This window comes from Piliocolobus tephrosceles, chromosome 8 (assembly GCF_002776525.5).
Source record: "Piliocolobus tephrosceles isolate RC106 chromosome 8, ASM277652v3, whole genome shotgun sequence".
In the NCBI taxonomy this organism is placed as follows: Eukaryota; Metazoa; Chordata; class Mammalia; order Primates; family Cercopithecidae; genus Piliocolobus; species Piliocolobus tephrosceles.
The window spans coordinates 2,289,868-2,305,931 of NC_045441.1; the positions used below are offsets into that span (position 1 = coordinate 2,289,868).

At 55.3% G+C, this 16,064-nt stretch overlaps 1 protein-coding gene across 7 annotated transcripts in view; it reads left to right on the forward strand.

The window, feature by feature from the left end:
- IQCE (IQ motif containing E) overlaps nt 1-15,799 on the forward strand; it is a 50,756-nt gene extending 34,957 nt beyond the window's left edge. For 2 of the 7 annotated variants that reach the window (XM_023188477.2, XM_026447200.1), the window contains exons 16-21: nt 289-379; nt 3,635-3,802; nt 6,911-6,934; nt 10,337-10,447; nt 10,887-11,086; nt 12,216-12,647. In XM_023188477.2, the coding sequence (XP_023044245.2) occupies nt 289-379; nt 3,635-3,802; nt 6,911-6,934; nt 10,337-10,447; nt 10,887-11,086; nt 12,216-12,459 (838 nt within the window). In that variant the 3' untranslated portion in view covers nt 12,460-12,647. The other 5 variants (XM_023188480.2, XM_023188476.1, XM_023188479.2 and 2 more) reach the window with 5 other exon arrangements.
- The last annotated feature ends 265 nt before the right edge of the window (nt 15,800-16,064 follow it).

A 16,064-nucleotide genomic window follows, 5' to 3' on the forward strand; every position in this document is an offset into this window, starting at 1 on the left:
GCTGTTTCAGGAGAGGTGCTGGGCCCTGGGGGTCCTCAGCCCTGTCCTCGTTAGGCTTCCAGCCCAGAGCAGGAGACAACAGGAAGTCCTGGCCTGCGATGGGGTTTCTGGTGCCGTCAGGTCATAGCTGGGGCCCAGTGGCTCAGGGAGACGTGACCCCACCAGCCCTCTACAGGCTGCCTGGAGTCCCCCTGTCTCAGCGTGGACCGCCCGCCCCACCCTGCCCTGCGCCGGCTTTCATCACATAGTGACAGGTGAGGCATCCCATCTTTTCCCTTTCCGCCTTAGAGAGGAGATTCAGATGCTTACCAGCAAGCTCCGAGAACTGCAAGAAATGAAGAAAGAAGAGAAAGAGGATTGCCCAGAAGTTCTTCATAAGGTACGGTGACCGTTTGGCTGAGTCTCCTGTCAGGTGTAGTGAGACTTCCGCTGGTCATGACGGTTCCGACCGTTTCCCTGCCCAGAGTTTTTTCTAACCATCCACTGAAAATCCCACTCCCTTTTATCATCACAATTGATTTCTATAACTCATGTCGTGTGTGTCGAAGTCCGACGTTTTGGATTAATTGACTGTCAGCAAATTGACTTCTCGAACTGATATTTGAGTCTCAAGGCTGGTGAGTAAAGAGTTAACAAAAGCTCAGCCATGCGGAGGGTGTAGGTATGTGGCCGGAGCTGTCGCTGAGAGGCAGGAGGGGCTTGGGGGGAAAGGACAAAGGCTCAATCAGGCCTCTGCATGGACCTAGGCCTGCACCGTCTCCTCTCATCTAAGCTCCAGAACACAAGGCCGGCAAAGCCTCAGCGGGGACTGCGCTGTGTGTGGAGTGGGGCTTCCTCTGCCCTCTCTGCAGAACACAAGGCCAGCAAGGCCTCAGCGGGCACTGCCCTCTGGGTGGACTGGGGGTTCCTCTGCCCTCCCTGCCGTCACTCAGCTGTGCACGGGTTGAACGTGAAGTGACTATTAGCAGGGACCCGGCAGGTGAGCGGGGACCCTAGGTGGATGCCCTCCTGCCTCTCCACTCCCTCCGCGTGTGTGGACGCTACCCAGGGGCAGCTGGTCGAGGCGGCGTCTCTGTGGCTCCAAGGTCTCTGGCTCTCTGCTGCCTCCCTGGAGGGTCACAGCCATGCTCTGGTCACCATGGCCGGTGCTGCCTGCACTTGCACTTCTGGTGGCAGAAGGGCGTCCTCACAAATCCCCTTCCAGTGGGTAGGATCCTTCGGAGGGCAGGTGTGAGCCCATGCATGTTCAGGCAGGAAGCAGGGAGCTTGGCGTCCCCATCCTGGGGCTGCAGTTCACTCTGAGAGGGGCTCGTGGATAAAACCAACCGAAGCCACCGCCTGTGGTCCCAGCTGCTCGGGAGGCAGCAGTGAACCAAGGTCACACCACTGCACTCCATCCTGGGCCACAGAGCCAGATCCTGTCTCACTAAAAAAAGAAAAGAAAGAAAGAAAGAGAGAAAGAGAAAAGAACAATGTCTGAAAACAGAGAGAGGAGAGACAGAGAGAGAAAGAAAACAAAAATGTCTGAAAATACTGCTGAAATACAGCCTTTTCTGTGTGGTGGGGTTATAAGCTTTTTTTTTTTTTTTTACTTTCTTTTAGTATTGTCTGAATTTTTCCTAATAAGCATGTATTAGCTCTGTGTTATTTTCCTCCTCAGGAAACATTTCTATTTTAGAGAACAGGAAGAGTGGGATTGAGTGATCAGCTCTCGGAGTAGGGAAATCAGCTCTTAGCATTCACGTGGGAATGATTAATTGCAGGTTAAATGGAGTGACAAGAGTGGGTTTAAGAGTTGCCTCAAGGAATTTATAAGCATGTGAACATTTAGATTTTTTTTAACTGTCTGTAGTTGTGTGAGTAAATGTTCATTTATCTTCTGAGGAGCTGATTTTACCTTTCCGATCACACTGGCACGGGCCACGTACTAACAGCTGATCTCACTTTAGCGGAACAGAGGCCTGAAAATGTGTCAGGACTGAGGAAAGATGAGGCTCTTCTTAGGGTCACAAAATCGGAATGTGGAAGCCCAGGGCCAGAATGCTGGTGCCAGGCACCCGGTGCCACAGCTAAAGGGATCTGGAAACAGCTGGCTGTGTGGATGTACCCAGGGCATCTTCGTCAGGGATGTTAAGATGTGTAGACACGCAAGTGACTGTCCTAGGAAGTTTACACTCCCAGGTCCCTAGAAACAGGAGGCAGGGCACGCAAGGCCACGCAGGAGCAGCGCGTCGGCCCGGAGGCGGCAGGGATGTGCGGAAGACCTGGGCCAGGGCCTTTATCATGGGAAGGAGCGGGAGAGGTGAGGTGAGCTGGCTGGTTAGGGCCAGCGGGCTGGAAGCTTGAAGAACTTCAGCAGGACCTGGGCCACGGGGTGGTCTTGAGCTGCCCCGCACCTGGCCCTCGGTGATTAAGGCTGAGGAATATTGCCTCCTGGAGTGTGGGGCCCAACGCAGGAGGCGATTCTGAGTGTGGGCACTGGATCAGTTGCTCGCATAGGATGGCCGTGCCCAAAGGCAGGCCCTTCACTGTCTAGGAATCGGCCAGGCCCAGAGGGGCATCAAGGCCCCAGATGCCCAAGCGTCATAAGACACAGATAATGAAAAGCCAGTGCAATCCGTTCTGTGTTTGTTCAAGTCTGTGGACAGGCTACCTGTGCCCGCGCCTGGCCCAGTGTGTACTGGGAGCGGTCTTGTGTCTCCCTCTGGGGAGGGCTTTCAGCAGCAACATGCTCTCCACCGAGCTTGCATTCTTGACATGAGAGGCCTTTTCATTCGTACTGGGTAGTGTCCTGTGGATGATACATTTGGAGTCATCAGTGTTAGAAATCGTAATTTTTCTTTTTTCTTTTTAGAGACGGTCTCACTCCGTTGCCCAGGCTGGACTACAGAGGCACAATCATGGCTCACTGCAGCTTTGACCCCTGGGCTCAAGCAATCCTCCTGCCTCAGCCTCCTGAGTAGCTGAGACCACAGTGGTGTGCCACCACACCCGGGTATTTTAAAACTTTTTTCATAGAGGTGGGGTCTCGCTGTGTTGGCCAGGCTGGTCTTGAACTCCTGGGCTCAAGTGATCCTCCCTGCTTGCCGCCCCCCCACAACGTTGGGATTACAGGCGTGAGCCACTGCACCCAGCCTGAAATCGTGGTTATTTCAATGGTCGTTATAGCAATCCTGGCTTGTTTCTACCTTAAAAACCGTGGTAGAAATATATATATTGCCTTCAATCGCAGAAATCCCATGTTTATAATTTAGAGTGTTAAACTAGAAAACAGAAAAGCACCCCAGAAAAACAATTCTTGCAGGAGCAAAATATGACCGAGTGTAGTGAGTGTGTGACGGCCGTGTGAAGCAGCGTCCGCTCTCTCTCCCAGAAGGTGTGGCCAGACAGAGTTGAGGGAGTTTAATGAGAAGTGTGTCTGCACGTGTGTGCTCGCCTGGACACTGTTTCTCAGCAGTACAGGAGACCGCTATCATGTGGCCTGCGGACCAGTGTGGAACAGCTCTCGCCACATTAATAAGACTCGCCTGATAAGCCCAGCCGCACCGCGCAGAGTAATATCCTGTCCCCTTGCCAGGTACTGCTCGTCCCTGCCCTGGCTTCATCGTCCTCTTACTCCTTCAATTTCCTGCAGGCCCAAGAGCTCCCAGCTCCCACTCCCAGCAGCAGGCACTGCGAGCAAGACTGGCCGCCGGACTCCCGTGAGGAGGGGCTCCCGTGGCCCCGCTCCCCCTGTTCTGATGGGAGAAGAGACGCCGCGGCCAGGGTGCTGCAGGCCCAGTGGAAGGTGTACAAGCACAAGGTGAGGCTCCCCAGGGCGACCCGGGCTGCTCCCTGTGAATCTTCATGCTCCAAGGCAAGCCACGCACTCTCTAGGAACGACTAGGCCTGGGGGGCCAGCCGGGCCCCAGGTGTCCGAGTTCCGTAACATACAGAAAATAAAAACCTCATTCACACACCGACTCATCCGTTCTGGGTGCATTTTGTGCAATACTCAACATCTCGCCACATTTCTTTTCATACAGTTTTCTTCCAGAACTATTCGAAAGTGAGTTTTAGATGTTATGAAACATCAGCATGTATCTTCTAAGGAAAAGTGTCTTCTCCTACCTGACCACAGCACCGTGACCGCACCTCAGACTGTCACAGCAGCTTTATATCCTCACCTACCGGCCCTTCCTATTCACATTCCCCAAAGGTCCCGAGATGCCGCCTGCAGCTCTCTGTTTCCCGCCAGCATTCAGTCATGGCGGTTCTCAGCCCACCTCCCACCAGAGCCTGGGGGTTGGTTGGTTACGTCTCCTTAGTGTGGTTCACAGCAGCCCCCACCCTTTCTTTTCTTTAACGAATGGGTCACCCTGGCCAATTTTGTTTGTTTGTTTTTCTGAGTTAGAGTCTTGCTCTGTTGTCCAGGCTGGAGCGCAGTGGCACGATCTTGGCTCGCTGCAACCTCCGACTCCCAGGTTCAAGCGATTCTCCTGCCTCAGGCTCCCAAGTAGTTGTGATACAGGTGCCCGCCACCACGCCAAGCTAACTTTTGTATTTTTGGTAGAGACAGGATTTCACCATATTAGCCAGGCTGGTCTCGAACTCCTGGCCTCAGGTGATCCACCCACCTTGGCCTCCCAAAGTGTCAGGATTACAGGCATGAGCTACCACACCCGGCCTGTTTTTTCTTTTTTCATAGAGACAGGGTCTCACTCCGTCACTCAGGCTGGAGTGCGGTGGCACAATCGCAGCTCACTGCAGCCTCGACCTCCCGGGACCAACCAATCCTCTGGCCTCAGCCCCCCAGGTAGCTGGGACTACAGGCAGGCACCACCACATCTGGCCAGTTTTTGTAGAGACGGGTCTTGCCATGTTGTCCAGGCTGGTCTTGAACTCCTGAACTAAAGCCGTTCACCTGCCTCGGCCTTCCAGAGTGCTGGGATTACAGGTGTGAGCTACCGCACCTAGATGTTTTTGCTTTTTTTTCTTTTTTTTTTTTGAGATGGAGTTTTGCTCTTGTTGCCCAGGCTGGAGTGCAGTGGCATGATCCCGGCTCACTGCAAGCTCTGCCTCCCAGGTTCAAGCAATTCTCCTGCCTCAGCTTCCCAAGTAGCTGGGATTACAGGCGCACACCACCACGCCCAGCTAATTTTTGTATTTTTATTAGAGACAGGGTTTCACCATGTTGGCCAGGCTGGTCTCGAACTCCTGAACCCAGGTGATCCACCTGCCTTGGCCTCCCAAAGTGCTGGTATTATAGGTGTGAGCCACTGCGCCTGGCCTTTTCTTTCTAAAGACATTTTTTTTTTATTGAGATGGAGTCTCGCTCTTTCTGGGCGCGATCTCGGCTCACTGCAAGCTCCACCTTCCAGGTTCACGCCATTCTCCTGCCTCAGCCTCCCCAGTAGCTGGGACTACAGGTGCCCGCCACCACGCCCGGCTAATTTTTTATATTTTCAGTAGAGACGGGGTTTCACCATGCTAGCCAAGATGATCTCGATCTCCTGACCTCATGATCCGTCCGCCTCGGCCTCCCAAAGTGCTGGGATTACAGGCGTGAGCCACCGCGCCCGGCCTAAAGACATTTTCTTTGGCAGAGAGCAGGCCAGTGTGTTACAGAATGTTCCCTGTCCTGGATCTGTTTCCTTGTGGGGTCATTAACTTATTCCTCTGTCCCCTTAATTTCCCATAAATGAGAAATAAGGTCTCCAGCTCCGATTCACCCAGGTTTGCTTTTGGCAAGAATGTCTCACATTGAGGCTGTGTACCCCCATCCCCTCAGGCCGGCCCCTGTTTGTGTTTCTTACCTGGTCATGGCTGCTGGCTTTCGCCATTTTAAAGAAACGAGTTTCTCTTGGTAACTAGCCAGCAGTTTATAGGGGACAGCTTGGCCTCCATGAGGTCTGTCCCCACCACCTTTCCCCTTGTGGCCTTAGTGCCCTTCATGTCACAGCTGTCTTCGTCTGAAAAGCAGTTTCCTTATTAGCGGGGCCAACTCCTGGTCCTCCCAAAAGGGTGGGAGAAAACTTAGTGACTTCCCTTCAGGTGCTGAGCAGATGCTGGCTTGTCTGTCTGTCTCTCTGTCTCTTATTCAGTGCATATATTTCTTTGCTTCCATCTTACATTCTGTTGGTCCTTGTACTCGGTTCCTCCTTAATCTCCCAAGGGACAGATCCTGTGTACAGTAGTACACATGTGGGCTGTGCACTCTGATGACTATGGAAAATCAGCCGGCTGATGTACCTGTTATCTGGCCGTGGCCATTCCGTGCTATTAAGTGCATATTGATTATTTTGGCGTCAACATCTGGGAAGGACTTCGTTCACATCTACAAGAACACGTGCTCTGAGGGACCCCCCTCTGCTGACTGTGACGCTGTGTGTCAGCTGCAGCCACAGAAACGTCCCAAGACACCCAAGGGTGACTGATGACCAGTCAGGTTGAGGCCAGTGATCCAGACCCCTGAACTAAAGTCCCCTTCATAACATCCCCAGCAGGCAGCCTCAGCCTCCGAATTCTGGGACTTTTCCAGAAAGGACAGTGGTCCGGACACCTGTGATGTGAGAGGGCTCTCACACCGGGCCCACATCCATCTCCTTAGCTGCACAGCTTGGCCTAATGGAGTCTCTTCTGCACAGCCAGAGGACCGGCACACGGCACAGACACATCCCTTCATCTGCAGCTCGGGCCACCTCATGACTCCCGGAGAATTCCCGCCATCCTCATTCCGCCTCTCACTTTCGTCCTCCTTACAAAAGCGTTTGTTTGCTGGGCCCCGGCAGCTCAGGAGGGAGGAGCCAGGGCAGCCAGGCCTCTTGTTAGCTTGATCGACGCCTGTTGGCAAGATCAAGGGCTAAAAACCACTGTGTGGGGAAACATTCATCCTTCTCCTGTTTATTCATGTATTTTTTCTTTTTTTCAGAAAAAAAAAGCTGTTCTGGATGAGGTAAGTGAGGTTTATTTCATCAGTTTCGAAATACGGATTTGTATTTTGTTGTAAAGCAGGTGAGGGGATATTTAAAGATGTGTTGAGTCCTTTTCTTTTCTTTTCTTTTTTTTTCTTTTTTTTGAGACAGAATCTCGCTGTGTGGCCCAGGCTGGAGTGCAGTGGTGCAACCGCGGCTCACTGCAACCTCCGTCTCTTGGGTTCAAGTGATTCTCCTGCCTCAGCCTCCCTAGTAGCTGGGATTACAGGTGCGCGCCATCACGCCCGGCTAATTTTTGTGTTTTTAGTAGAGATGGGGTTTCTCCGTGTTGGCCAGGCTGGTCTGCAACTCCTGACCTTAGGTGCCTCCCAAAGTGCGGGAATTACAGGCATGAGCCACCACGCCCGGTGAGTCCTTCTTTTCAAGAAACCAAACCAGACCCCAACATTAAGTATAACATACATAAGAAATAGAAACATCAAATAAATATTCGGATAATTTTCCACTTTCAAAATCTGTTCATTCATTCCTTCCTTCCATTCATTCTTTTCATGCACATTCACTGATCACCAGCCCTGCGTAGGACAGTGTCAGAGGCTCTGGGACGCAGAGGCTCAGACACACAAGTGAACAAGTGGTTACAGCCCGGGGTGGCGCTGGGGGCGGGCAGCCCTGCACACAAAGGCCAGGAGGTCCCTGCGAGGGGTGACGTGCAAGGTGGGCCTCGTGGGACACATGTCAGAGCTCGCTGCACCAGGAAGTGAGGGGAGGGCGTCCTAGCAGAGCCGGCGGGATGAGGAGTCTGAGACAGGGCGAGGGCGTGGAACTGGAATGGAGGTTGAGTATGTCACCCACAGCTGAGAACTGACAGATGGATGAACAGTGCAGTTCCAGCCATGATCCTTTTTAGGGAGGAGCTGGAAAGTGAGATCTTTATTTTGCTAGAGTCCTGGTGGCCTCAGATGCTCGCCTCTCCTCTAGGGCCCCTTCGGGGACAGCAGTGTATTTCCACTTAGACCGCGGGAGAGGCCCCAGCCCCAGTCACTCAGAGCGGCCGCCGGGCCACAGGGCTTCTCACGCTGCGTTCTTCCTCGCCAGCAGCTGCTTCTCCGTGGTAGGGCAGACCCTGCACCCGCTTGTCCTCACACTCCACCGGTGTATCTGATGCCAGCAGGGTTGACAGCTCTGCCATCAGGGCAGGGCTTGCCTTCCCCCTGCCCCACCCATTTTCCCCTTCCCCTTGGCCACATTACTCATCCACAAGTGTTTGCTGGGCTCCTGCTATGTGCCAGGCACGAGAGGAGCTTGTAACAGACCAGCCAGACACTGTCCAAATTTCACGGGGTTCATACTCTGCAGTCAGGACAGCCAGAATCGTCACAAGTGCGGGCGGCGCACCAGGCTTGGTGGCCTGTGTGCAGCTGCAGTGGGAGAATGTTGGCATCGGAAAGCCAGGTCACAGCCGCATGAGCGCCCTCCACGAGCAGGTAGCTGGACTGCCCACCTGGCTCACCACACTGTCCCTGAGGAAGGACCCCCTGCTCGCCACTACCCTTGTCTTCAGCCTTCGGTTCTGCAGCCCCTCCGTGCCTGGCCTCCTCGTCCCTGAACCTGCCCCACAGCCACACTCTTGTCCATACCCATCTGACACATCTGCAGTGGCAACTTCCAACATCCCCGTCTCTGACAGTTCCTCCCATCCTCCAGCAGCCCTCAGGCCCTCATCCCAAGGTCTCCAGCACGTCAGCCTCCCACCTGCCCACTCACCACAGCCTGCCCAGGCTCCCGGCCCCGCAGCCGGCTGTGGTTCCTAGCACATGCCCCTGCCTGGCATCTCACTTTGTGGTTATTCTTGCCGGCCTCCCATCAGAATGCAAGCTCTTTTTGCCACAACACCTCTGGTGCCTAGACTAGCGCCTGGCATGTGGGAGGCGTTCGGTAAATGCCCTCCAGCGAGTGGGTGAGGGGACCCGGGCTCCTTGGCCAATGGGCCAGTCAGTGGTGGGTGCCGTCTCCCCATCCTGCTTCTCTCCCTGGCGACCCCCATGCCTCAGGGTCCTCATCTCTAAAGACAGCAGTGAGGCTGCCTGTGTGGGGCTGTGGTGGGCGTGGGGTTTGCCAGTGTGTGCACAGTGTGTGGTGTGACGGAGATGCACGCCCCTCTCACCCCTCCGGCTGGTGCAGAGCCCCCTGTACCTGGCGGCCGCTTTACCGAACGCTTCTGGGCAGCCTCCATGTGGTCACCACACTGTGGCGGATCGTTCATTGTGGATATCGAGCGCTGCCTCGCCCTCCCCTGCGGAGCTCGTTTCCCACCCCAGCGTTCTTCCCCTTGCTTTAAGACAAAACAAAGGTGCTTTCTGTTCCAGCAGCGGCAAGCCTGCTAGCCTCACTTGGCGTGGGGCTCGGTGGGCACGTTCGTCATTCTCCTAACGTGTTTGAGAGCTGCCCGTATCAGGCTGGGAGGGCTCACAGGGCTAGAGGCAGATTGTTCAAAAATAAGTGCTTCCCCGAAAATGGAGCAGGGACTTCTCACGGAGTGAGACAGAGTCTCACTGTGTCACCCAGGCTGGAGTGCAGTGGCCCAGTCTTGGCTCACTGCAACCTCTGCCTCCCAGCTGCAAACGATTCTCATGCCGCAGCCTCCTGAGTAGCTGGGACTACAGGCATGCACCACCACGCCTGGCTGATTTTTGTATTTTCAGTAGAGACAGGTTTTTACCATATTGGCCAGGCTGGTGTCAAACTCCTGGGCTCAGTGGATCTTCCCACCTCAGCCTCCCAAAGCACTGGATGACAGGTGTATGCCATGCCCAGCTAATTTTTTGTAGACACAAGGTCTTGCTACGTTGCCCAGGCTGGTCTGAATTTCCTGGCCTCAAGTGATCATCCTGCCTCAGCCTCCCAAAGTGCTGGGATTACAGGCATGAACCACTGCACCTGGCCACATTTCCTAAGAAAATCATTTAAGATTAAGCTCAAAGGATAAACTATTCTCTTAAGATCACTTTAGAGGTCTTGTTGCCCCTTGCTTCATTTAGAAAACGTATATGGAAAGTAGAGGAAACCAGTCAACTTTTCCAACGCGGAAAAACGCTCCAACATGAGAACATAACCATGTGTGAAATACCAGCTCCTATTAGCCACTGAAAGGGACTGCAGTGAGCAGCCGGCCCTTCCCATTCCCAGAGTCCCCACCGTGCTGACAGGCGCTGTGCCCTGTGCTCCCTGAGGTGCCAGTGAGTGTCTCACGGACTGGGGTGAGTGGGACTGCGGAAGGCTCTTTGGGAGACTGGCTGCGCAGCAGTGAGAGGAGTTGCGTTCCTACGCCGAGGCAGCTCTCCCCTTGGTGCCTCCCTCTCGCCCGCCATTGCCCCGGGCATTCACATCCGCTTTTCTCTCCCTGCTTCCTTCCCTGACAGGCAGCTGTGGTGCTTCAGGCAGCTTTCAGGGGACATCTGGCGCGGACAAAGCTCTTAGCAAGCAAAGCATGTGGCTCAGAGCCGCCCAGCACGCCAGGCCTCCCAGACCAGGTAACGTCGGGGCGCTGAACATCCCAGCCATCTCCAGAGCTGCTCATATCACACTCCATCCACTGAGAAAGCCCAGGGCACCTCTCAGCCTCCACACCCCCGCCCGCCCAGCAGGCATCCCCTCCACTCCATCCCTGGCCGCGCAGGCCCCTCTGCACAGGCCCCTCTGCACAGGCCCTGGATGGGTATGGCATTAGGGCCAGATTGCCTTGAGCTGCCGGAGAGTCAAATAGCTCCACGAAGATGTAGCTAAAAACTACCAAAGATAGACGCAGGCCATGCCAGCCCCTCCTCTGTAAGGAGGACCAGGTGTTTAAGAATCCCTACAGTTTAAAAATTCAGAACCCGCCGCCAAGAGGCTGCTCACTGACCAGCAATTCCCGGGAGGCAGGGCCACCTGAAATGGAAACTGAGCTCTTCCCGTCTCCCTTACACCCAGGGTGTCCCCGGGGCCGAGCACCGGGAGCCAGCAGGGGGCTGCCAAACAATCGTCTTCCCTACGGTCCTTGTGCCCCAGAGCTCTCCTGTGCCCCGTGTTCCGAGTCCCATCGCCCAGGCCGAGGGCAGCCCTGCGCAGGAGGAGGCCATCGTCGTCATCCAGTCCGCTCTGCGGGCACACCTGGCCCGGGCCAGGCACAGGTGAGTCGGGGTCACAGGGATGCCCCCTGCAACACAGACGCGGCGCAGGAGGCTGCCCACTGCAGTGGGCACAAAGCACTGGGCGCAGGACATGTAGCGGGAACTGGAGCAGCACCTGCCGCCTGCCAGCGGGACCTCAGTTTGGGGCCTGAGTAAAGGCTTCGCGTCGTCAGGACTCCCTGCTGCACCACGGACGTGGAGTGGGCTGGAAGTTCTGATCCTCGGGAGCCTTTCCAGAGTCGCTTCTTCCCTACTGGGAGGAGATAAGAAGAGGAGCTTCAGACACCATGTAGCTCAGGTCGCCATCAGTCTGGCCTGGCTTTTGGCTGTGCTGATACGTCATCCCTTTGAAAGAAAACTGTGATGTGACCTCAGTGTTGGACATGGCATATGACAGGCGACACGTGTGGGGTCTAGATGGCAGCATTCCTACAGGCCTCCCGGTGGATTCGCCAGGACTCTCTTGGTTGCAGAAATCAAAACCCCTTGAAGTGAGCCTGGGCAGAGGGGGAGTTTAGAGTAGGGGGAAGAGACGGCCCTGCTCCCTCACCCTCCCCTGCTTCACCCTGCATGGGGCTTGTTCCCCTCTTATCACAGACTGCTCTGGTTCTCGGCCTCCATGGTGGAGACGCGCAGCCACCCAGCACTTCCAAGTGGGCGGTTCCTCCCTCCAAGGCCGCATCTGCATCTCGTGGTCCTGATCCCGTGTGGCCTGGGACACACCATGGGCTCAGGAGTCGGGGACCCGTCGCTGGGCAGCGAGCCTCAGCCAGGACGTGGAGGGCCATGCAACCTGCAACCACGTCCCTGGGGAATGGCAGCTGGGCTGACCCAGACAGGAGACAGGGAAGGGAGCCCTTTGAGGCCAGCTTGTAAAACCGAACTGGCCTGACCTCAGCATGGTCCCTGAGGAGATGGACAGGGGACACGTCTGAGGCTCTTCATGGCCGGACGTTACTGGACCCTGGGTACATCTTGGGTACAGGGCTGGCCGTGGGGCTCGGGGGTGGCTGTGTGTTTGCTTTCATTGGAATACTTGCCTCCAGGCAAATTAGTGAGGCCTGTCGTAAACCTCAGAGAGGCTTGTACTCTCTAAAGGCAGAATCAGCTGGCGTTTTCTTTTTTCCAGCGCTACCGGTAAAAGAACCACCGCCGCAGCTTCTACGAAGAGGAGATCGGCTTCAGCCACACACGGGGCCGCCTCCGCCCCACCCTTCCTCGCAGCTCCTCCTGGTAATTTCATTCATTTGGATTCTGGCACCAGGGCAGCTGGTCTGCTGAGGTCCCAGCCAAAGAGTGGCCACCTCCAGGAAGGCCGGGCTGTGTCAGGACGGAAGGGAGGAGTCTCCCATCTGGAGCTGCCTCTGAACTAAGCGTTGCCTTATGCCAGGAAGGCCCCCAACAGAGCCCCCCTTGGCCCAGCTTGTCCCTTGTCCCTGGAGCTGCAGAGGTCCTGGCTGCCTTTATTTTTACTCTCAGCTCCAATGAGACTGAGATGGCTTCCTCCTTTGGACCAGCATTTCTCCCGTTTGTTTGTTAAGTAAAACTGTGTTATTGTTTCCTTTTCTATTTTGTTAAAACCCAAAAACAGTCAGTGAAGAAGCCGCTGGCGCTGCAGGATGCCACACCCTCGGGTGAGGCCTCATCCCTGCTCTGCCGCAGCTGCCCGGAGCTGACGGGGATGCCCCAGCAGGGCCCTGCCTTTCTCTGGCCATCAGTCCCTTCATGTGCAAAGTAGAGAACGGGCTAGACAGCTCGAAAGCCATTCTGCACCCCCAAATCTATGCTGCTCTGCGTAGACTTGAGATCCCGTGTCTTATCCTGCAATTAGAAACCCCTCATTGACGCTTCCTGTAAAGGGAGGATGATGAGTGCAGAGGCACAGTGTCGAGACGCGGGACTGTCGGGAGATGGAGAAGGGCGGCCTTGAGACCCTGTTGAGGAGTGTGGCGTGCAGGGCTATCTCGCGTGGGAAGTGTTAGGTGAAGGGCTTTGCTGTGCTGAGTCCTTAGGTCTCCAGGGTGGAGGCAGGGAGGGAGGAGACAGAACAGCAAGGAAAACCACAAAGGAAGAGGCTCTTCTGAGCCCAAAGGATGAGGGTGATGAAGGCCGGGGGTGAAGGAAGGGTGAGGCCTGCCCGGGACCCACACGCCTTAATGAGAATGTCCCTTCAGGACGGGCCTAGGGAGGCGGCGGCCCCCCAGCACCGCTCCAGTAAGTGCGGGGGCCCATGGTGGGCGGAGGCCTTGCTTTCTTAGGAGATCCCTCCTGTGATGACGCGGAGTCACGGAGTTGGGAAGAGGCCGTTTTGGGGCCCACATCAGACCTGGAGCCCGAAAGCCTTCCCTCCCCAGCGGGTCCCGTTAGGGGCTGTGTCCTAGAGAGTCTCCTGCACGCGCTAAGAACTGTACACCACGTTTGACCTGGAAATACCACAGATGAAATCACGTTTTTTTCTTTTCAGTCATTTTTTAACCTAGTTTCGTCAGAGCTAGAAAACTTTGAACTTTGATATTCGCTCCAAAACCTCCATTTGTAAAGCTCAACAAAAAGATGAGCCGCCTGGGGTTTCGGGGAGAATGTGCAGACACGCAAAGCCGTCCGGCCGGCCTATGACTCACGGGCTCTGCAAAAGGTTTTCCACTGTTCTGCCGGCTTCACCAGAGCCTGCGTTCGGCGACCTTTAGAGGCTTTGATCAGGGGCTAAAGCGGACCTTGGTGCTGCCCTTCTCTCTTGCTAAACGCAAGTGATTTTGAAGGGGCAAGTTCATCCCAGTGACCCAGGGATTCGGCTTGATTGACCTAAGGAAATGTCTCTGGGAAAAGTATAAATCGAGCTTTTGTTTGAGCTGATTGGTGGTTTTTGAAGATTACCATGAAAACTGTTTTTAATTTCCTAAGGTTCCCCTTTAATATGAATTTTCTTGGAAGTTGCAGGAAAAAAAAGCTGACACAGTTACAGTATCTGCAGCATGGCCGAATTGCCATTTCCTTCCCTTTTTAAAATCTCACATCAGCAGTTTGTTACTTTTTTACTTTCATCTTTCAAGGCAGTAAGAGTCAGGCTCCCTGGCGAGGAGCTCTGGGGCTGCTGGTGTGGTAGGGCCAGTCCCTTCTTCAGCTCTGGTACCCACCCCCATCCCGTCTGCAGGTGGCTTCCCATTCTAGAGTGGGTTAAAAGTTCTGAACACTCTAGATGCTTGTGAAGGAAGTAGCATCCAAGGGGGAATGGCCGAGCAGCTTGCAGGCTCACAGCAATCCGTGCCTTGCCCCCTCCTGCCTTCCATACCAGTGGCCAGCGAGTTAACAGGGAAGCTGGCTTTTTTTTTTTTTTTTTTTTAAGATGTGGTCTCACCACATTGCCCAGACTGGTCTAGAACTCCTAGGTTCAAGCCACCCTCCCACCGCGGCCTCCCAGAGTCCTGGGGTTACAGGCGTGAGCCACTGCACCCAGCAGAAATGTTCCTACGCACAGGTAGCCGCCCGGCCAGGCCCCAGACTCCTGGGCTGCTGCTGTGGGAACGACTTCCGGGGAATTCCTCCAGCGCAGACTCGAGGTTCCTCCGTGCTGGCAAATGTCTGCTTTTGCAGGAGTTTGGATTTGGGGAATGGTGATACTCAGAGCTGAGTGTGAAGGCTAGGAGAGCAAGGCTTTCTGGCAGGTGTGTGAGTTGGTCCTGCGGGCCTGTGTGCCCCATGGCTTACTGCTTCTGGGGGTAGCCGCCATCTTACCTGCCGGGGAAGGCCAGTGTAAGGGTGTCTGTGGTGGCAGCCCCTGAGGTCAGCGTGGCTGACCCGTCTCCCTGTGGTTCATTTCCGCAGACCCCTCTCCCGCAGGGCCGCAGCCCGTGGCACCTCCACCTGGGGATGACGTCAACTCCGACAATTCCGACGATATTGTCATCGCCCCGTCTCTGCCCACGAAGAAGAACTTTCCAGTCTAGGTCCCCGTCACTGTCTCCATGACGTGATGGCAGCACTGCTGAGGACACAGGAGCCATGACTGGAAAGATAATTTGTTGTGTTAGGAGAAGAATGATACCTACTTAACATCTCAACATCTGCATCGTCTCTCTGTGCTTTTGCTTGTGGAAGGAAATCCAAATGCCTTTACTTTATTCTCCAGGGAGGGCCAGCGGCTCGCATCCCCTTCGTCCCCAGCTGCAGCTTGGATGGTGGGTTTTCAGTGCCGACAGACACGTCTGCCGTGAGCTTGCGGACACCAGGGAGCCCTGTAGTGACATGTTATCTGACCACCTCGCCACCTGCCCACGATCTTGACCATGAGGAGCTGCTATCCGCAGCTAGCGCCAACACCACGCCCCCTCTTCCTGGTGACACCCACGACAACCAGGATTTGCTTCGATCTCGGCCCAGTAGGCCAGGCAGAGGAACCCCGCTGTGCCTTAGGAAGGTGTGAGACCGGCTTCCCCCATCCCCACAGCAAAACACGGCATGTCCCAAGCCAGTGAGGAGCTAAAGACACCCAGGTGCCCAAATGAGCCTACTCCATGCCCCACCTGCCCACACCGTCCTTTCCCATCACCCTCGCTACCCCCTGGAGCACCGCCCTCCAGAGCTGCCCTTCCCAGGAAGGAGTTTGGTTGGATTCTGTCACTGTGGAGACAAAGTCTTTTCTTTAATTCCAAATTATAATCACAAAAGCAGCATCACACTTGCTTTTGAGAACATCAGAGTGATGTCTGTTCCCAAACCGGCAGCGGGTGCCTTAGCCTCTGTGGGGCCACCCAGGGGAAGGAGAGAAGAGGAGGGTGAGGAGGCAGGCTCACCGTTCCAAGGGAGAGCACAAGCTCGTGGTGGGGTGTGTTGCATGTGTCTGGGACAGTCCCCATCACCCCATGTATGCGGCCTCTACACTCCCAGCTCCACTGCTGGCCTGGGCTGGGCTGGGCGTGTGGAGCCTGGGGAGCCAGCGGCTGAGGAGGCCTGGGAGGAGCCCTTGGAGGCAGCGGCTGAG